Raw genomic sequence first — 22,446 nt, forward strand, 5'->3', positions numbered from 1 at the left:
AAACTGTATCATGAAGCCAAGATCAATGATATAAAAAACTTGAGTAGTTTAAATGAAATTATGGGCAGAAAGACAAATTCAGGTCCATCTTTTATCGAATCAGATGGTGTATTCATCACCAAACCATTTGATATTGGCAATTATTTTAATGATTACTTCATTGGCAAAGTGGACAAACTTAGGCAGGAAATGCCAAATATAAATAACATTAATAGACAAGGACAGAAAAACATCAATAATTGTATTCATTTATTTATTTGCTGTTCATTTGAGCATTATGGAATGGAGTTCCTTGCAGCAATGGCTCTATGTAATAATGTACGCTTTCTTGAATTTGTTCTGGATTTGGGGACTATGAAAAGACCTCTGGTGGCATGTCTGGTGGGATAAGTGTGTGTGTCAGAGCTGTGTGTAAGTTGACTATGCAAACAATTTGGGATTTTCAACACATTAATATTTCTTATAAAAAGAAGTGATGCAGCCAGTCTCTCCTCAACTCTTAGCCAAGAGAGACTGGCATGCATAGTATTAATATTAGCCCTCTGATTACAATCTGGGCCAGCTGCAGCTTAACTAGGTCTTTCCTTGCAGCACTGGACCACACGACTGGACAAAAATCAGGATTAGACAAAACTAGAGCCTGCAGAACTTGCTTTTTGGAGTGTGGTGTCAAAAAAGCAGAGCATCTCTTTATTACAGCTAGACATCTTTGCAACCACTGAATAGCAAACTGTTGTTTGTGTTTTGACCTTGACGGTTTACAATCTAAAGTAACGCCAAGTAATTTTGTCTCCTCAACTTGTTCAACAGCCACACCATTCATTACCAGATTCAGCTGAGGTCTAGCACTTAAAGAATGATTTGTACCAAATACAATGCTCTTCTTTTTAGAGATGTTCAGGACCAGTTTATTACTGGCCACCCATTCCAAAACAGACTGCAACTCTTTGGTAACCTCTCTAGGCTAGGGGGCGGTATTTTCATGTCCGGATGAAAAGCGTGCCCAAAGTAAACTGCCTGCTACTCAGGCCCAGAAGCTAGGATATGCATATTATTAGTAGATTTGGATAGAAAACACACTGAAGTTTCTAAAACTGTTGAATGATGTCTGAGTATAACATAACTTATTTGGCAGGCGAAACCCTGAGGACAAACCATTCAGGAAAAAAAAAAAAAATGTGAGGTCACTCTTTTCAATGGGAATCTAGATTTCTAAGGCACTTGCTTGCAGTCCCAATTTTATCGATTATTTACGTTAAAAAATACCTAAAGTTGTATTAGGAAAGTTGTTTGAAATGTTTGGACAAAGATAAGGTAACTTATTAGACATTTTGTAGTCATGTTGCGCGAGTTGGAACCAGTGTTTTTCTGGATCAAACGCACCAAATAAGTGGACATTTTGGAGATATAACGACGGAATTAATCGAACAAAAGGACCATTTATGATGTTTATGGGACATATTGGAGTGCCAACAGAGGAAGATCTTCAAAGGTAAAGCATGAATTATATCGTTATTTATGAGTTTTGTGTCGCGCCTGGCGGGATGAAATATGATTGTATGTGTTTGTTTGATGGGGTGCTGTCCTCAGATAAAATCATGGTTTGCTTTTGCCGTAAAGCCTTTTTGAAATCTGACACGGTGGCTAGATTAACAAGAAGTTAAGATTTAATTTGGTGTGTTGCACTTGTGAATGTATGAAAGTTCAATATTTCTAATAATTCTTTTGAATTTGGCGCACTGCCATTTCACCGGATGTTGTCAAATTGATCCTGTTAACGGGATTTGAGGCATAAGAAGTTAAGGGTTTCAGTGACTTCATTAGCTCTGGTTGCTGATGCATATATGGTTGAATCATCAGCATATATGGACACGCATGCTTTGTTTAATGCCAGGTCATTGGTAAAAATAGAAAGAGTAGAGGGCCTAGAGAGCTGCCCTGCGGTACACCACACTTTACATGTTTGACATTAGAGACGCTTCCATTAAAGAAAACCCTTTAAGTTCTATTAGATAGATAGCTCTGAATCCACGATATGACTAAAAAGCCATACACTTAAGTTTTCCCAACAACAATAATATCAAAAAGGCTGCAATGAAATCAGTACAGCTCCCACAATCTTCTTATTATCAATTTCTTTCAACCAATCAGTAATTTGTGTCAGTTCAGTACATGTTGTGAGTGCCCTTCTTTATAAGCATGCTGAAAGTCTGTTGTTAATTTGTTTACAGAGAAATAGTATTTGGTCAAACACCATTTTTTTTTTCTTCTGCTGTTAGAACCAGTAAAGGCCGCTTTAGTACTGGAATTACTGTGGCTTCCCTCCAGGCCTGAGGACAAAGACTTTCCTCTAGGCTCAGATTAAAAATATGACAGATTGGAGTGGCTATAGAGTCAGCTACCATCCTCCGTAGCTTTCCATCTAAATTGTCAATGCCAGGAAGTTTGTCATTACTGATCGTTAACAAAGAAAATTCCACCAATTCCACCTCTTCCACACTAACTTTACAAAATTCAAACTTGCACTGCTTTTGCACTGCATCAATCCATGGAGCCTTAACAGTTCTAACAGTCAGTTTCTTAACAGGTGCATGTTAATCAGTAATTGGAAGAAGCAATTTCATAAATTCATCAAGTGCAGCATCTGGATGCTCCTCATTAGTCACATCAGACCAACAAATATTTTTAACATAATCCACAGCAAAATGTTGTATGATCTCTTATACACGATCATGTTGATGTTAGTCATACTGATTTATGTGACTGGAATATTACAATAACATTATGGTTTCTAGAGTTCCACTCTGTTCCTCCTGATGTTGAGAAATGACTGAATACACACACACACACACACACACTCACCGCTGTGGACAGTCTGGAAGCCAGTGTCATCTCCAGGTTGCCCTTTAACCCCAGCAGCGCTGGGACCAGGATGAAGACCTCCGTCACCTCAGTAAACACCGTCCAGTGCTGCAACACAAGAACACAACACACAGTTACACAACAAAACAACACGCTGTCAACTACACATCAGGTTCCTGAATGCTCTTAATATTTACATTCAAACAAAAATAACCTTCAATTCAATTATCATGATAAAACAGTTATCACTCAGTTATTATGATACAAAATCGTATTACGTTCTCAACCCAACAGCGTATCACATTGGGCATTTGAGGTCGACAATGTCTGAAACCTGATCTATGCCTTATCTCAGTGACATTCTATCTGTTCAGACCGTGTTGGAATCATAATCATATTCACTCTGGAGAGGAGCAAGGTCATTTTGACCTTACACTAACAATTCACCACCCTCTTTCTGCCACTTCTCTCTCCCTCTCTTCTCTAAACATCCACCCGCTCCTTATCTATCCCTCTCCTCTCTTCCCCTGCCCTTTCTCGCCGTTCTCCCTGTCTTCAACAACACTATAATAAAACACTAACAAGATGTATTTTATTGGTATCACCTTTCATTCAGTACTTGCAGAGCACATTGTTTTTACTGTAACCCTCCATCTGCCTGCTAGCTCTCGTGCTGAGGCAGAGAGCTAGCAGGCAGATTGGCAAAGAGGAAGAGAGTATTTAATACTCTCTGTTCCAGTTACCATACCTCTCCACAGTGAACAACTTAGTCTGGGGCAAAGTCAGCCAGGAGCAATGCCAGCTAAATCTAAAGGGTAATTTAGATATGCTGTATGGCCTGGGATGGGAGACATCAGAGAAAATTTATAAATTACAAATGCTCACGCAGCTGAGTTGCTGTAGAATCAAATGGAAATTCACAGTTGATGACTCTGTGGTCCTGGAGCTGATTACCGGCCCACTATGCTCCCCACTTTAGCTGTATTCCAGGCCTTAAGATGGTCTCTGAGTCCCTGAACTGATGACTGTGGTAAAGTGCCTCTCTGATGTTTCTCCATTAGCCCAGTGCAGTGGCAGGAGCAGCAAAGTGGGACAGGGGCTAGACTGGGCTGGTGCATAAGGATGATTTTGGGGTACATGGCTAAGAAATGACTGGGTTAGACTCAATATAAGGTTGGGGCAGTGGTACAAGCCCGGGGTTGGGGCATAAATCTGGGGGATGGGGTTGGGGACATTAATCCATCAACTGAGAAAGCGCTTGCCTTCAGAGTCAGTCCCACCTGCCCCCAGCACTTGCAGCTCATCTCTCAGCCCACAGCTAAATCAATACTAGTGTAGTAGAGTTAAAATGGTTATTCCAGCAAACTTCAAATTATTAGAATAGTACACAACGCAGAACAGAACAATCAGGTTGAGGGTCAGTGGCCAAAAGCCCGCGAACAGGAATGTTCCAAGTTCAGACAGAAGGGGGGAGTCAGATCGCCAGGAACTTTACTTTTGGTTTCTAATTTTAATTGTTGCGCTACTGGTGATGCCTGTTGATGTTAGGTAGGCAGCTACAGTAGCTGAATGATGTTAACATCTTCAGGTTTTGTTTCATTAAATGTATTTTATTTTATCTGGGTGCTTACGTCACCTACTAACACCCTGGTACTACCCATAGATCCCGCTCTCCTCAGTCTGAGAAAACACTTAAGAGAGAAAGGTACGGGTTGCAGATTACTCCTTTGTAGAAGTCCGTAACGTGAAATAAATAAACGTCCCAAGGTTAATGCTGTAGATATTGTTATAAGGGGATGTGAGACTATCGAAACACGTACATTTCAGAGTTTTATTGTTGTTATTAATATAGTTACAGAGTGCTAAAAGTGTTGCTAGCTAGTATGACTTTCTTTCTGTGATGCAGACGGCTAGCTGAGCTGCCGACTAGTGATGGTGTTGCATTATGGGGGATGTAGTTTTGCCCTCTAAGGCGATTTTATGTTGTAACTTGTTTGTGTTGCAGTGGTTTTGTACATGAGTTGTTGTATTTTGCTACTATCAACACTGAAAGCACCTAGCAATGTATTGGGGATGTGAGACAGGATATGTGTTTTACCTTTCTTCATGCTCCTGTGTAGAACAACTTGTTGGAGACTGATGTGTTCCTGTCCTGTCTTTTCATAATACTATTGCAGGTATGGTTTTATTGTCTAAGAATTAAGATTATACATTCTTTGTATTAAGGACTGGTTATTATTTTATACTATACATTATGGCTTTATGTATGAGTGTGATTGTGAGAGTCTGAGAAAACACTGAGAGAGAAAGAACAACTTGTCAGGTGGTGCATTGGAGACTGATGTGTTCCTGTCCTGTCTTTTCATAATACTATTGCAGATCGACATAAAAGCCTAAAAGACAGCCGTGGTGTCGCTCTTCATTTCTTGGTTCTCCTGTGGTGCATAAGAAACCCGCTATACTGAGAAGGCTGCAGGGGAGAGGAATATCAGCTAGATAACTTTATCCTGCCTACAGATCCCTACAGTGAGAAATAGCAGTGTTTCATCAGCAGTCTGGGTGGAGGTGATAGCACTCTTAACCTCCTCTGTCTGTCAGCAGCCTGGGATCTTTAAAACGGTCGACACCACCCCACCTTCTGGCCCTCTCCCACCCCAGCTTTGGTTAGCCAACCACCCTAACCCACTTCTCTCTCTCTCTCTCTCTCTCTTCTATTAAACTCTACCTCTTTCATCCCTCCCCTTTCCTTTCCCAACTTTCACCCTGTCCTCCTCTCTCTACTCTCCTCTCCAGCTGTTATATATGTTGTTGGAACAGTGGAGCCCGGCCAACAACACCTCACCCCCCAACGACCAGCCCCAGTTCTGCAAACTCTGAACAGTCAGTATCATGGTGTATCAAGAGGAAAGGAACGCAGCCCCGTTTGCCCAGTGTTGCTCATGTGGAGTGTTTCCTCTGGAAATGTTAGTAGCAGGGGAGGAGGGGGTTCACCGGGCATGCCCCCCACGATAATTATTTTGTAGAAGATCTGGTGACTTTTTAAAAGGACATTCTTCCCATTATTTTGGGTTGTGGGCCCCCTAAAGCTGCAGAGCATATGAACATGTTGTAAGCCATGGCAAAATGCTAAATGTTTTGAATGACAGGAAATTTACTTTAAAACTGCTAAGAAATCTGACTTTGCACAGGTCCAACACTGCTTGTGAGCTGGGGGTTGAGGGGGAGGTGGTTGGGTGAGACTTGACTAGGTGAGGGGTGAGGTCTGAGGAGAAGGAATTACAAAAGTTCCCAATATGTATTGCGTACCAGTGACTGGCTTGCTGTCTCTCTGGGTCTGACTAGCACGCTGTCTCGAGGACAGTGCACTGTTTCGTGCACAGGCAGGTTTAGCTGTCACAGTGGCACAAAGAGCTGAATAACCTTTAGAACGGTGTTGTACCCAGACAGAGCTGAATAACCTTTAGAACGGTGTTGTACCCAGACAGAGCTGAATAACCTTTAGAACGGTGTTGTACCCAGACAGAGCTGAATAACCTTTAGAACGGTGTTGTACCCAGACAGAGCTGAATTACCTTTAGAACAATGTGCACAGACAGATTATCAAAAGTACTGCATGTTTGGTAGAAATACTATGATGTTAAAAAATGTATTATATTTAAAAACATTGCGTATTTTGCCATGGCGCAGTTCGACAGCTAAATGAATGCAGCAGAAACACTGCTCATATGAAACTGCTGTGTATATATGTACAGGCAGGATTGTGAACCCAGCAGCATAAAACACCAACGCAATGTTGATGACTGTGCAGTGACACCAACGGTTGGAACACATATGACATCACAGGCAGTAACACTGATGGCACACAGCAGTGTTTCTCCTAGATTAATTTTCCTAGGGGGGAGCCCCTGGACCAATAATGCTGGTTGCTAACAACAAAAATATTCTATTGAAATTGACACTGAATGCTTTCAGGCAGACAGCCACAGATCTTGGAGGGGAAGGGGGACCATGCCTAAGTAATGTTAAGGGAAAAATTGTGTCATAGCAACTCGCATTATGTCAGTGACCTCCAATACTGAAGAGTACAAACAGAACGTTCCTGAAAGTTCTAAAGCCTCCGATGGACACTAAGTGAAAGATTAGCCTAGGCTTCAAATCAAATCAAATTGTATTTGTCACATACACATGGTTAGCAGATGTTAATGCGAGTGTAGCGAAATGCTTGTGCTTCTAGCTCCGACAGCGCAGTAATATCTGACAAGTAATCTAACAAATTCACAACAACTACCTTATACACACACAAAATGTCAAGGGATGGAATAAGAATATGTACATATAACTATATGGATGAGCGATGGCCGTGCGGCATATGCAAGATGCAATAGATGGTATGAAATACAGTATATACACGTGAGATGAGTAATGTAGGATATGTAAACATTATTAAAGTGGCATTATTTAAAGTGACTAGTGATACCTTTATTAAATCCATTTATTAAAGTGGCCAGCGATTTGGGTCGGTATGTTGGCAGCAGCCTCTCTATGTTAGCAATGGCTGTTTAACAGTCTGCTGGCCATGACATAGAAGCTTTTTTTCAGTCTCTCGGTCCCAGCTTTGATGCACCTGTACTGACCTCGCCTTCTGGATGAAAGCGTGGTAAACAGGCAGTGGCTTGGGTGGTTGTTGTCCTTGATTATCTTTTTGACCTTCCTGTGACATCGGGTGCTGTAGGTGTCCTGGAAGGCAGGTAGTTTAGCTTCAAGAGACTAATCAAGGATTATATCACCTTCACCTTACCTGCCACCCTAGACCCACTTCAGTTTGCATACTGCCCCAACAGGTCCACATACGATGCAATCGCAATCGCCATCACACTGCACACTGCCCTATCCCATCTGGACAAGAGGAATACCTATGTAAGAATGCTGTTCATTGACTACATCTCAGCATTCAACACCATAGTACCCTCCAAGCTCATCATTAAGCTTAAGGCTCTGGGTCTCAACCCCGACCTGTGCAATTGGGTCCCGTATGTGGACCTGTTGGGGCGGTATGCAAACTGAAGTGGGTCTAGGGTGGCAGGTAAGGTGAAGGTGATATAATCCTTGACTACTCTCAAAGCACTTCATGATGACAGAAGTGAGTGCTACGGGGCGATGGTCATTTAGTTCAGTTATCTTTGCTTTCTTTGGTACAGGAACAATGGTGGCCATCTTGAAGCATGTGAGGACAGCAGACTGGGATAGGGTGCGATTGAATATGTCCGTAAACACACCAGCCAGTGGGTCTGCGCATGCTCTGAGGATGAGGGTTAACATGTTTAAATGTCTTACTCACGTCGGCCACGGAGGAGGAAAGGGGGGGCCCGCAGTCCTTGGTAGCGGGCCGCGTCGGTGGCACTGTATTACCCTCAAATAGGACAAAGAAGGTGTTTAACTTGTCTGGAAGCAAGACGTCGTTGACTGTGACATGGCTGGTTTTCTTTTTGTAGTCTGTAATTTCCTGTAGAGACTCTGCCACATATGTCTCGTGTCTGGCCCGTTGAGTTGCGACTGCATTTTGTCCCTATACCGACATTTCGCTTGTTTGATTGCCATGCGGAGGGAATAACTACACTGTTTATATTCAGCCATATTCTCCGACCTCTTTCCATGGTTGAATGCGGTGGTTCGCGCTTTCAGTTTTGCGCAAATTCCGCCATCTATCTACAGTTTCTGGTTGGGGTAGGTTTTAATAGTCACAGTGGGTACAGCATCTCCAATGCAATTCCTAATAAACTCACTCACCGAGTCAGCGTATAAATTGATGTTACTGTCTGAGGCTTCCCGGAACATTTTCCAGCCCACGTGATCAAAACAATCTTGCAACGTGGATTCTGATTGACTGGAACCATTCAGCACTGGGCTGACCATAGGTACATCCTGTTTGAGTTTCTGCCTATAGGTCGGTACGAGCAAGATGGAGTCGTGGTCGGATTTGCCGAAGGGAGGGTGGGGGAGGTCCTTGTATGCATTACGGAAGTTAGAGTAGCAGTGGTCCAGTGTTTTGCTCGAGCGGGTATTACAGTCAATGTGCTGGTCGAATTTAGGTAGCATTGTCTTCAAATTAGCTTTGTTAAAATCCCAAGCTACAATAAATGCAGCCTCAGGATATATGGTTTCCAGTTTACATAGAGTCCAGTGGAGTTCTTTCAGGGCTGTCGAGGTATCTGCTTGGGGGGGGGGATATACACGGCTGTGACTATAATCAAAAGAGAATTCTCTTGGGAGATAATGCGGTCAGCATTTGATTGTAAGGAATTCTAGGTCAGGTGAACAAAAGGACTTCAGTTCCTGTATGTTGTTATTGTTACACCATGAGTCGTTAATCATGAGGCATACACCCCCGCCCTTCTTACCAGAGAGATGTTTGTTTCTGTTGGCGCGACGCATGAAGAAACCCGGTGACTGTACCGACTGACAACATATCCCCGAGTGAGCCATGTTTCCGTGAAACAGAGAATGTTACAATCTCTGATGTCTCTCTGGAAGGCAACTCGTGACCTAATTTCGTCCACCTTGTTGTCTAGAGACTGGACATTGGCGACTAATATGCTCAGAAGCGGTGGTTGGTGTGCTCGCCTTCTAAGTCTAACCAGGAGGCCACTCCGTCTGCCTCTCCTGCGGTGACAACGTTGTTTTGGGTCGGCCTCTGGGACTAGATCCAATGTCTAGGGTGGAGGTCCGAACAAAGGATCCCCTTCTGGAAAAGATTTTCCTGTTCGTAATGTTGGTAAGTTGACGTCGCTCTTATATCCAATAGTTCTTCCCGGGTGTATGTAATAACACTTAAGATTTTCTGGGCTAACAATGTAAAAAATAATACATAAAGTAATTACTGCATAGTTTCCTAAGGACTTGAAGCGAGGCGACCATCTCTGTCGGCGCCATCTTGTTGAGCATTTTTTCAGCCACTCAATAGCAGGCTAACCCACTAAAACCTTCAAACTCAGACACTAACAAGCTAGCCATACACTCTCAGATAAAGGGCACAGTATTGTTTCATGGGGCACAAAAAGATCAAAATACACACAATGTACCTTCAGAGGTACACATATGATCTCACATGGTAATGTTCGGTACCTTTTATGGTACATGTGCAGATAACCTAGTAGAATGGTACATTTGTGTGACACTAAACAGCTGTAATGAATATTGTAGCTACCTTAACCCAACACTGAGCGACCTTGTCAAGTGGTACGGACCTCTTGGTGTAATGATTAAGTTCTGGCTGGACCCAGGTTCGAGTCCTGGTCGGGGCTACCCCACAAATTCATTCCATTGGTGTCAGAAGTGGGATGGCGGAGAGGCGTATACTGTACATGTGAGGGACTTGATATAGAGAAGAGGTACATTTTTGCCACTTAAGAGGAACAAAATGGTACACTATTGGCTCTTTTAAGATACAAACTGCAAGGGTACAACTATGCGCCTGTAACTAATGGTAAAATGGACGTACCTTTAATTTAATTATTTTATTTCCCCTTTATTTAACCAGGTAGGCTAGTTGAGAACAAGTTCTCATTTGCAACTGCGACCTGGCCAAGATAAAGCATAGCAATTCGACACATACAACAACACAGAGATACACATGGAATAAACAAAACATACAGTCAATAATACAGTAGAAAAAAGAAAACAAAAAGTATATACAGTGAGTGCAAATGAGGTAAGATAAGGGAGTTAAGGCAATAAATTGGCCATGGTGGCGAAGTAATTACAATATAGCAATTAAAACACTGGAATGGTAGATGTGCAGAAGATGAATGTGCAAGTAGAGATACTGGGGTGCAAAGGGGCAAGATAAATCAAATAAATACAGTATGGGGATGAGGTAGATAGATGGGCTTACCTTACTGGGTACCACTACAGTGATAAGCATTTGAACAATTCTGTGGCTTTTTGTGTATGCCAGTCAATGATTGACAGGATGTAGCATTGTTAGTAGGCTATTCCACATTGTAGCACTAAAAGGAGGATTTGGATGGATAGAAAATGCACATGAATCAACTTCTGAGCATTTTTTTGTATTACTTTTGGGAGGGTGTTGCACAAATAAACAAAATAAACATACCACAAGTGTACCACTCCTGAAATGACAACCCAATTTAGGGCGTTCACCCAGTCTTCTTAGAACGCAGGAAAATACAACTATCCTCAAAAGGGCACTACTTAATCAAGTTTACAAGACCTTTTTCTAACTATTATGTCATTAAAATACACAAAAGTATTTGCCACTGTGTTGGTATAACCTTGTATTTCCCTGTATTGTTGTTATAAATATGTTATTTCATTGGTACCGTTGCTAGTACCTGTTTCAGCGGTGCCGTTCTTGTCTAATCTCTGCAATTTTACAATTTGGAGATTAGCTTCTATTTTGCAGTTTGGACAAATTACTATCAACTTGATCTATAAGTCATTTAAATCCAGGCAAATCAGCTTCATATTCCTGTCACGGCAATTCGCCAATCTTGTGAGGATTTCGTTCTGTGGTAATATAAAAAGAAGATGTTGAAAATACACCAGGGAATTTGAAGTGACTGATCTTCACGGGGAGTTATTAAATTCTTTGTGTGCATATATACACACACAGTACCAGTCAAAGGTTTGGACACACCTACTCATTCAAGGGTTTTTTTAATAGTTTTTTTACAATTGTCTACATTGTAGAATAATAGTGAAGACATTAAAACTATAAAATAACATATTGGAATCATGTAGTAACCAAACAAAGCGTTAAACAAGTCAAAATATGTTATATTCTTCAAAGTAGCCACCCTTTGCATTGATGACAGCTTTGCACATCCTTGGCATTCTCTCAACCAGCTTCACCTGGAATACTTTTCCAACAGTCTTGAAGGAGTTCCCACATATGCTGAGCACTTGTTGGCTGCATTTCCTTCACTGTGCAGTCAAACTCATTCCAAACCATCTCAATTGGGTTGAAGTCAGGTGATAGTGGAGGCCAGGTCATCTGATGTAGCACTCCATCACTCTCCTTCTTGGTCAAATAGCCCTTACACAGCCTGGAGGTGTGTTGGGTCATTGTCCTGTTGAAAAACAAATGAAAGTCCTGCTAAGCGCAAATCAGATGGGATGGCATGGCATATTGCTGCAGAATGCTGTGGTAGCCATGGTGGTTAAGTGTGCCTTAAATTCTACATAACTCACAGACAGTGTCACCAGCAAAGCACCTCCACACCATCCTCACCTTCCATGCTTCACGGTGGGAACCACACATATGGAGATCATCCGTTCACCTACTCTGCGTCTCACAAAGACATGGCGGTTGGAACCAAAAATCGCCAATTTGGACTCATCAGACCAAAAGGACAGATTTCCACCGGTCTAATCTCCATTGCTAGTGTTTCTTGGCCGAAGCAAGTCTCTTCTTAATGGTGTCCTTTAGTAGTGGTTTCTTCGCAGCAATTTGACCATGAAGGCCTGATTCATGTAGTCTCCTCTGAACAGTTGATGTTGAGATGTGTCTTACTTGAACTCTGTGAAGCATTTATTTGGGCTGCAATTTCTGAGGCTCTGCAGCAGAGGTAACTATGGGTCTTCCTTTCCTGTGGTGGTCCTCATGAGAGCCAGTTTCAAAGTGCTTGATGGTTCTTACGACTACACTTGAAGAAACGTTCAAAGTTCTTGCAATTTTCCGCATTGACTGACCTTCCTGTCTTAAAGTAATGATGGACTGTCCTTTCTCTTTGCTTATTTGAGCCGTTTTTGCCATAATATAGTTTTGGTCTTTTACCTAATAGGGCTGTCGTCTGTATACCACCCCTAACTTGTCATAACACAACTGATTGGATCAGATGCATTAAGAAGGAAAGAAATTCCACAAATTAACTTAAGGCACACCTGTTAATTGAAATGCATTCCGGGTGACTACCTCATGAAGCTGGTTGAGAGAATGCCAAGAGTGTGTAAAGCTGTCACCAAGGCAAAGGGTGGCTGCTTTGAAGAATTTCAAATATAAATATATTTTGATTTTATAAACACTTTTTTGGTTACTACATGATTCCATGTGTTATTTCATAGTTGATGGCTTCACTATTATTCTACAATGTAGAAAATAGAAAAAAATTAAGAAAAACCCTTGCATGAGTAGGTGTGTACAAACTTTGGACTGGTACTATAATATATATATATATATATATATATATATATACTGCTCAAAAAAATAAAGGGAACACTAAAATAACACATCCTAGATCTGAATGAATGACAATCTTATTAAATACTTTTTTCTTTACATAGTTGAATGTGCTGACAACAAAATCACACAAAAATAATCAATGGAAATCCAATTTATCAACCCATGGAGGTCTGGATTTGGAGTCACTCAAAATTAAAAGTGGAAAACCACACTACAGGCTGATCCAACTTTGATGTAATGTCCTTAAAACAAGTCAAAATGAGGCTCAGTAGTGTGTGTGCCCTCCACGTGCCTGTATGACCTCCCTACAACGCCTGGGCATGCTCCTGATGAGGTGGCGGATGGTCTCCTGAGGGATCTCCTCCCAGACCTGGACTAAAGCATCCGCCAACTCCTGGACAGTCTGTGGTGCAAAGTGGCGTTGGTGGATGAGCGAGACATGATGTCCCAGATGTGCTCAATTGGATTCAGGTCTGGGGAACGGGCGGGCCAGTCCATAGCATCAATGACTTCCTCTTGCAAGAACTGCTGACACACTCCAGCCACATGAGGTCTAGCATTGTCTTGCATTAGGAGGAACCCAGGGCCAACCACACCAGCATATGGTCTCACAAGGGGTCTGAGGATCTCATCTCGGTACCTAATGGCAGTCAGGCTACCTCTGGCGAGCACATGGAGGGCTGTGCGGCCCTCCAAAAAAATACCACCCCACACCATGACTGACCCACCGCCAAACCGGTCATGCTGGAGGATGTTGCAGGCAGCAGAAAGTTCTCCACGGCGTCTCCAGACTGTCACGTCTGTCACGTGCTCAGTGTGAACCTGCTTTCATCTGTGAAGAGCACAGGGCGCCAGTGGCAAATTTGCCAATCTTGGTGTTCTCTGGCAAATGCCAAACGTCCTGCACGGTGTTGGGCTGTAAGCACAACCCTCACCTGTGGACGTCGGGCCCTCATACCACCCTCATGGAGTCTGTTTCTGACCGTTTGAGCAGACACATGCACATGCACATACATTTGTGGCCTGCTGGAGGTCATTTTGCAGGGCTCTGGCAGTGCTCCTCCTGCTCCTCCTTGCACAAAGGCGGAGGTAGCGGTCCTGCTGCTGGGTTGTTTCCCTCCTACGGCCTCCACGTCTCCTGATTTACTGGCCTGTCTCCTGGTAGCGCCTCCATGCTCTGGACACTACGCTGACAGACACAGCAAACCTTCTTTCCACAGCTCGCATTGATGTGCCATCCTGGATGAGCTGCACTACCTGAGCCACTTGTGTGGGTTGTAGACTCCGTCTCATGCTACCACTAGAGTGAAAGCACCGCCAGCATTCAAAAGTGACCAAAACATCAGCCAGGAAGCATAGGAACTGAGAAGTGGTCTGGTCACCACCTGCAGAACCACTCCTTTATTGGGGGTGTCTTGCTAATTGCCTATAATTTCCACCTGTTGTCTATTTCATTTGCACAACAGCATGTGACATTTATTGTCAATCAGTGTTGCTTCCTAAGTGGACAGTTTGATTTCACAGAAGTGTGATTGACTTGGAGTTACATTGTGTTGTTTAAGTGTTCCCTTAATTTTTTTTAGCAGTATATACACATATACATACACTTGAAGTCGGAAGTTTACATACACCTTAGCCAAATACATTTAAAACTCAGTTTTTTCCACAATTCCTGACATTTAATGCTAGTAAAAATTTCCCATCTTAGGTCAGTTAGGATCACCACTTTATTTTAGGAATGTGAAATGTGAGAATACTAGTAGAGAGAATTATTTCTTTCAGCTTTTATTTCTTTCATCACATTCCCAGTGGGTCAGAAGTTTACATGCACTAAATTAGTACTCGGTAGCATTGCCTTTAAATTGTTTAACTTGGATCAAACGTTTTTGGTAGCCTTCCAGAAGCTTCCCATAATAAAGTTGGGTGAATTTTGGCCCATTCCTCCTGACAGAGCTGGTGTAACAGTCAGGTTTGTTGGCCTGCTTGTTCGCACACACCTTTTCAGATCTGCCCACAAATTTTCTATAGGATTGAGGTCAGGGCTTTGTGATGGCCACTCCAATACCTTGACTTTGTTGTCCTTAAGCCATTTTGCCACAAATTTGGAAGTATACTTGGGGTCATTGTCCATTTGGAAGACCCATTTGCAACCAAGCTTTAACTTCCTGACTGATGTCTTGAGATGTTGCTTCAATGTATCCACATAATTGTCCTTCCTCATGATGCCATCTATTTTGTGAAGTACCCCAGTCCCTCCTGCAGCAAACCACCCCCACAACATGATGCTGCCACCCCTGTGATTCACGGTTGGGATGGTGTTCTTTGGCTTGCAAGCATCCCACTTTTTCCTCCAAACATAATGATGGTCATTATGGCCAAACAGTTCTATTTTTGTTTCATCAGACCAGAGGACATTTCTCCAAAAAGTAGAATCTTTGTCCCCATGTGCAGTTGCAAACCATAGTCTGGCTTTTTTATGGCGGTTTTGGAGCAGTGGCTTCTTTCTTGCTGAGCGGCCTCTCAGGTTATGTCGATATAGGACTCGTTTAACTGTGGATATAGATACTTTTGTACCCGTTTCCTCCAGCATCTTCACAAGGTCCTTTGCTGTTGTTCTGATTTACACTTTTCACACCAAAGAACGTTCATCTCTAGGAGACAGAACACGTCTCCTTCCAGAGCGATATGTCGGCTGCGTGGTCCCATGGTGTTTATACTTGCGTACTATTGTTTGTACAGATGAACGTGGTACCTTCAGGCTTTTGGAAATTGCTCCCAAGGATGAACCGGACTTGTGGAGGTCTACAATTCTTTTTCTGAGGTCTTGGCTGATTTCTTTTGATTTTCCTATGATGTCAAGCAAAGAGTTTGAAAGTAGGCCTTGAAATACATCAAAGGGTAGACCTCCAATTGACTCAAACGATGTCAATTAGCCCATCAGAAGGATCAGAAGTTGTTTAAAGGCACAGTCAGCTTAGTGTTTGTAAACTTCTGACCCACTGGAATTGTGATGCAGTGAATTATAAGTGAAATAATTTGTCTGTAAACAATTGTTGGAAAAATGACTTGTGTCATGCACAAATAGATGTCCTAACCGACTTGCCAAAACTATAGCTTGTTAACAAGAAATTTGTGGAGTGGTTGAAAAACGAGTTTTAATGACTCCGACCTAAGTGTATGTACACTTGACTTCAACTGTATATAAGTATTGCCCCACAATTATGTTTAATGTTTAGCGGATTTCAGATAGAAAATGTAATGTCACTGCAAACTCTTGGTTTGGCTATGAACTTACAATTAACATAACTAACCCTCAGCACAACAGAACTCATAATGATTCACTCATATTGATTCATCACGCATATTTCCACCACTCAAATTGATTAATCTGTGTAACCTGACCATTTCATCTCGTGTATGTATCAGATTCTCCATTCTGGAAAGGAGCAGGGACATTATACTGTATGTGGGACGGTGCTGCACTGCACTCTACCCTAGCTTGGTCTCAAACTCAAATAGCTTTCTTTCATTGTGCCCATTCCTTTATGACATTTGATCTGGCAGAAAATGTCAGTTAAAAGCAAATAGTTGCAATAAGGAGATCAGGGTAGGAGGCAGGGGAGGCAGCCATTAAAGACACAGCAATTGTTGTCATTCATGATAGTGTACAGTGCATTCGGGAAAGCATTCCACATTTTGTTACATTACAGCCTTATTCTAAAATTGATTACATGTCCACCCCATCATCAATCTACACACAATATCCTCATAATGACAAAGCAAAAACAGGTTTTTAGGAATTTTACAAAATGTATTAAAATTATATACTAAAATATCACATTACATAACTATTCAGACCCTCTACTCAGTATTTTTTTTTAACCACCTTTGGCAGCGATTACAGCCTCGAGTCTTCTTGGGTAAGATGCCACAAGCTTGTCACACCTGTATTTGGGGAGTTTCTCACTCTTCTCTGCTGATTCTCACAAGCTCTGTCAGGTTGGATGGGGAGCATTGCTGCACAGCTATTTTCAGGTCTCTCCAGAGATGTTCGATTGGGTTCATGTCCGGGCTCTGGCTGGGCCACTCACGGACATTCAGGGACGTGTCCCGAAGCCACTGCTGCGTTGTCCTGTTGGAAGGTGAACCTTCGCCCCCAGTCTAAGGTCCTGAGCACTCTGGAGCAGGTTTTCATCAAGGATCACTCTGTACTTTGCTCGGTTCATCTTTCCCTCGATCTTGACTAGTCTTCCAGTCCCTGCCGCTGAAAAACATCCCTACAGCATGATGCTGCCAACACCATGCTTCACCGTAGGGATGGTGCCAGGTTTCCTGCAGACGTGACGCTTGGCATTCAGGCAAAAGAGTTCAATCTTGGTTTCATCAAACAAAAGAATCTTGTTTGTCATGGTCTGACAGTTTTTTAGGTGCCTTTTGGCAAACTCCAAGCGGGCTGTCATGTGATTTTACCGAGGGGCTTTCGTCTGGCCACTCTACCATAACCTGTTATGGCTAGGGGGCAGTATTTTCACGGCTGGATAAAAAACTTACCCGATTTAATCTGGTTACCACTCCTACCCAGTAACTAGAATATGCATATACTTATTACATATGGATAGAAAACACTCCAAAGTTTCTAAAACTGTTTGAATGGTGTCTGTGAGTATAACAGAACTCATTTGGCAGGCAAAAACCTGACAAGGTTTCAGGCAGGAAGTGGCCTGTCTGACAAGGTGTCGTTCTTCTTGTCTCTGTTTATTGAAGAGTGAGGATCTTAGCTGTCCCGTGACACTTCCTACGGCTGCCATAGGGTCTCAGAAGGCGGTAAAAAAGCTGAATCGTGGCTTTGCAGGCTCTGGCTGAAACAAAGTAGCGCGTTTGGGTAGTGGCTGGTTACAGTACTGTGAGACTCAGGCTCGTGCCCGCGTCGACCGAAAGCTTTGTTTACTTTCCTCAGTTTAGCTAAAAGGAGATTCCTGGTCGGAATATTATCGCTTTTTACGAGAAAAATGGCATAAAAATGGATTTTAAACAGCGGTTGACATGCTTCGAAGTACGGTAATGGAATATTTAGATTTTTTTTGTCACGAATTGCGCCATGCGCACGACCCTGATTTACCATTTCAGATAGTGTCTGGGACGCACGAACAAAACGCCGCTATTCGGATATAACGATGGATTATTTTGGACCAAACCAACATTTGTTATTGAAGTAGCAGTCCTGGGAGTGCATTCTGACGAAGACAACAAAAGGTAATGAAACTTTTATAATAGTAAAGCTGATATTGGTGAGTGCTAAACTTGCCGGGTGTCTAAATAGCTAGCCCGTGATGCCTGGGCTATGTACTTAGAATATTGCAAAATGTGCTTTCACCAAAAAGCTATTTTAAAATCGGACATATCGAGTGTATAGAGGAGTTCTGTATCTATAATTCTTAAAATAATTGTTATACTTTTTGTGAACGTTTATCGTGAGTAATTTAGTAAAATGTAGGCGAATTCCCCGGAAGTTTGCGGGGGGTATGCTAGTTCTGAACGTCACATGCTAATGTAAAAAGCTGGTTTTTGATATAAATATGAACTTGATTGAACAAAACATGCATGTATTGTATAACATAATGTCCTAGGGTTGTCATCTGATGAAGATCATCAAAGGTTAGTGTTGCATTTAGCTGTCTTCTAGGTTTTTGTGACATTATATGCTAGCTTGAAAAATGGGTGTCTGATTATTTCTGGCTTGGTACTCTGCTGACATAATCTAATGTTTTGCTTTCGTTGTAAAGCCTTTTTGAAATCGGACAGTGTGGTTAGATAAAGGAGAGTCTTATCTTTAAAATGCTGTGAAATAGTCATATGTTTGAAAAATGGAAGTTTTTGTATTTTAGAGGAGTTTGTATTTCGCGCCACGCCCATCATTGGATAATGGAGCAGGTGTTCCGCTAGCGGAACGTCTAGATGTAAGAGGATAAAGGCCTGATTGGTGGAGTGCTGAAGAGATGGTTATCCTTCTGGAAGGTTGTCCCATCTCCACAGAGGAACTCTGGAGCGCTGTCAGAGTAACCATTGTGTTCTTGGTCACCTCCCTGACTAAGGCCCTTCTCCCCTGATTGCTCAGTTTGGTCGGGAGGCCAGATCTAGGAAGAGTCTTGGTGGTTCCAAACTTCTTCCATTTAAGAATAATGGGAGCCACTATGTTCTTGGGGACCTTCAATGCTGCAGAAATGTTTTCCTACCCTTCCACAGATCTGTGCCCCAATACAATCCTGCCTCGTAGCTCTACGGACAATTCTTTCGACCTTATTGCTTGGTTATTGCTCTGACATGCACTGTCAACTGTCGGACCTTATATAGACAGGTGTGTGCCTTTCCAAATATTAAATCAATTGAATTTACCACAGGTGGACTACAATAAAGTTGTAGAAAAATCTCAAGGATGCTCAATGGAAAATGGAAGCACCTGAGCTCAATTTCGAGTTTCATAGCAAAGGGTCTGAATACTTATGTAAATAAGGTATCTGTTTTATATTTGTAATACATTTGCAAACATTTTTAAAAACCTGTTTTTGTTTCATCATTATAGGGTATTGTGTGTAGATTGATGAGGATTTTTTACTTTTATTTAATCCATTTTAGAAAATATGGCTGTAACGTAACAAAATGTGGAAAAAGTTCCACTTTACCAACTAGCAGTACTGCACAAACTAAATACATTACAACGGAACGATTTGATTAGTTTAATGTTAGCTAGCTACACAGTAGTCTTTGTATCAAAGATAAAGGTAAACGCAGCCATTGCTAGCTAGCCAACTCCACCAGCTAGCAGTACTGTATAATTTTTAGTCAATAAGATTTTTGCAACGTAAGCTTAACTTTCTGAACTTTCGAGATGTGTAGTCCACTTGTGTAGCTAGCAGGACTGACTTTATGTTAGCTAGCCAACGTTTAATTACTTCTGCGTTATGAAAGGAACTAGACACGGACACGAATGATCCATTGGTAGTTTGTTGTAACCAAGTATTGGTGCTAACCGTGTGTTATTGGATGCTAGCATGCTAGTTAGCTACGGTGTCATAGGATACGGTGCACTGGGTGGGTTTCACGGAAGAATACTGTACCAAGTTATCTAGCTGAATAAACTAAGTTTGAGCCTATTCCTGGAAACATTGAACCACTGTAGTTTACATCAATTATAATTTCTAAAGTGGAAGTTGGAAAAGTTATATTTGAGTGTTTCAGTGAATGGTTAGTGAGGGAGGCCCTGCTTTCTCGCTTCCCCAGTTGTTTAGTTAATTTTAATTCCAGTCTCCTTTGCATTAGCGTAGCCTCTCCTGTAGCCTGTCAACTATGTGTCTGTCTATCCCTGTTCTCTCCTCTCTGCACAGGCCATACAAACGCTTCACACCGCGTGACCGCTGCCACTCTAACCTGGTGGTCCCAGCGCGCACGACCCACGTGGAGTTCCAGGTCTCCGGCAGCCTCTGGAACTGCCGGTCTGCGGCAAACAAGGCAGAGTTCATCTCAGCCTATGCTACCCTCCAGTCCCTCGACTTCTTGGCGCTGACGGAAACATGGATTACCACAGAAAACACTGCTACTCCTACTGCTCTCTCCTCGTCTGACCACGTGTTCTCGCATACCCCGAGGGCATCTGGTCAGCGGGGTGGTGACACTGGAATCCTCATCTCTCCCAAGTGGACATTCTCTCTTTCTCCCCTGACCCATCTGTCTATCTCCTCCTTTGAATTCCACGCTGTCACAGTCACTAGCCCATTCAAGCTTAACATCCTTATCATTTATCGCCCCCCAGGTTCCCTTGGAGAGTTCATCAATGGGCTTGACGCCTTGATAAGTTCCTTTCCTGAGGATGGCTCACCCCTCACAGTTCTGGGTGACTTTAACCTCCCTACGTCTACCTTTGACTCATTTCTCCCTGCCTCCTTATTTCCACTCCTCTCCTCTTTTGACCTCACCCTCTCACCGTCCCCCCCACTCACAAGGCAGGCAATACGCTTGACCTCATCTTTACTAGATGCTGTTCTTCTACTAATCTCACTGCAACTCCCCTCCAAGTCTCCGACCACTACCTTATATCCTTTTCCCTCTCGCTCTCCTCCAACACTACTCACTCTGACCCTAGTCAGATGGTATTGCGCCTTTGCAACCTTCGCTCTCCCTCTCTCTCCTGCTACTCTCACCTTTTCCATCCTATCATTTCTTCCCTCTGCTCAATCCTTCTCCAACCAACCCTAGGAAGCCCTTTGCCACCTTCTCCTCCCTCCTGAATCCTCCCCCCCTCCCCCCCTCCTCCCTCTCTGCGGATGACTTCGTCAACCATTTTGAAAAGAAGGTTAACGACATCCGATCCTCGTTTGTTAAGTCAAACGACACCGCTGGTCCTGCTCACATTGCCCTACCCTATGCTTTGACCTCTTTCTCCCCTCTCTCTGTCCAGATGAAATCTTGCGACTTGTGACAGCCGGCCGCACAACAACCTGCCCGCTTGACCCTATCCCCTCCTCTCTTCTCCAGACCATTTCCAGAGATCTTCTCCCCTACCTCACTTCACTCATCAACTCATCCTTGACCACTGGCTACGTCCCTTCCGTCTTCAAGAGAGCGAGAGCTGCACCCCTTCTGAAAAAACCTACACTCGACCCCTCCGATGTCAACAACTACAGACCAGTATCCCTTCTTTCTTTTCTCTCCAAAACTCTTGAGCGTGCCGTCCTTGGCCAGCTCTCTCTCCCTCTCTCTCAGAATGACCTTCTTGATCCAAATCAGTCAGGTTTCAAGACTGGTCATTCAACTGAGACTGCTCTTCTGTGTCATGGAGGCGCGCCGCGCCGCACTGCTAAAGCTAACTCTCTCTCCTCTGCTCTCATCCTTCTAGACCTATCTGCTGTCTTTGATACTGTGAACCATCAGATCCTCCTCTCCACCCTCTCCGAGTTGGGCATCTCCGGCGCGGCTCACTCTTGGAATGCGTCCTACCTGACAGGTCGCTCCTACCAGGTGGCGTGGCGAGAATCCGTCTCTGCACCACGTGCTCGCACCACTGGTGTCCTCCAGGGCTCAGTTCTAGGCCCTCTCTTATTCTCGCTATACACCAAGTCACTTGGATCTGTCATATCCTCACATGGTCTCTCCTATCATTGCTACGCAGACGACACACAATTAATCTTCTCCTTTCCCCCTTCTGATAACCAGGTGGCGAATCGCATCTCTGCATGTCTGGCAGACATATCAGTGTGGATGACGGATCACCACCTCAAGCTGAACCTCAGCAAGACGGAGCTGCTCTTCCTCCCGGGGAAGGACTGCCCGTTCCATGATCTCGCCATCACGGTTGACAACTCCATTGTGTCCTCCTCCCAGAGTGCTAA

At 43.1% G+C, this 22,446-nt stretch overlaps 1 protein-coding gene across 3 annotated transcripts in view; it reads right to left on the reverse strand.

Annotated features, from left to right (window-relative positions):
- The window catches only part of LOC106583117 (solute carrier family 41 member 1), a 67,447-nt gene that overhangs the window by 35,111 nt on the left and 9,890 nt on the right, over positions 1 to 22,446 (reverse strand). For all 3 annotated transcript variants that reach the window (XR_001323442.2, XM_014166950.2, XM_014166949.2), the window contains exon 3: positions 2,863 to 2,970. Coding sequence is in view for 2 of the 3 variants with exons in the window: in XM_014166950.2 (XP_014022425.1) it covers positions 2,863 to 2,970 (108 nt within the window). In the remaining variant the exon portion in view is untranslated. The remainder of the gene's footprint in view (positions 1 to 2,862; positions 2,971 to 22,446) is intronic.

The sequence above is a fragment of the Salmo salar genome, chromosome ssa22, assembly GCF_905237065.1.
Source record: "Salmo salar chromosome ssa22, Ssal_v3.1, whole genome shotgun sequence".
NCBI lineage: Eukaryota > Metazoa > Chordata > Actinopteri > Salmoniformes > Salmonidae > Salmo > Salmo salar.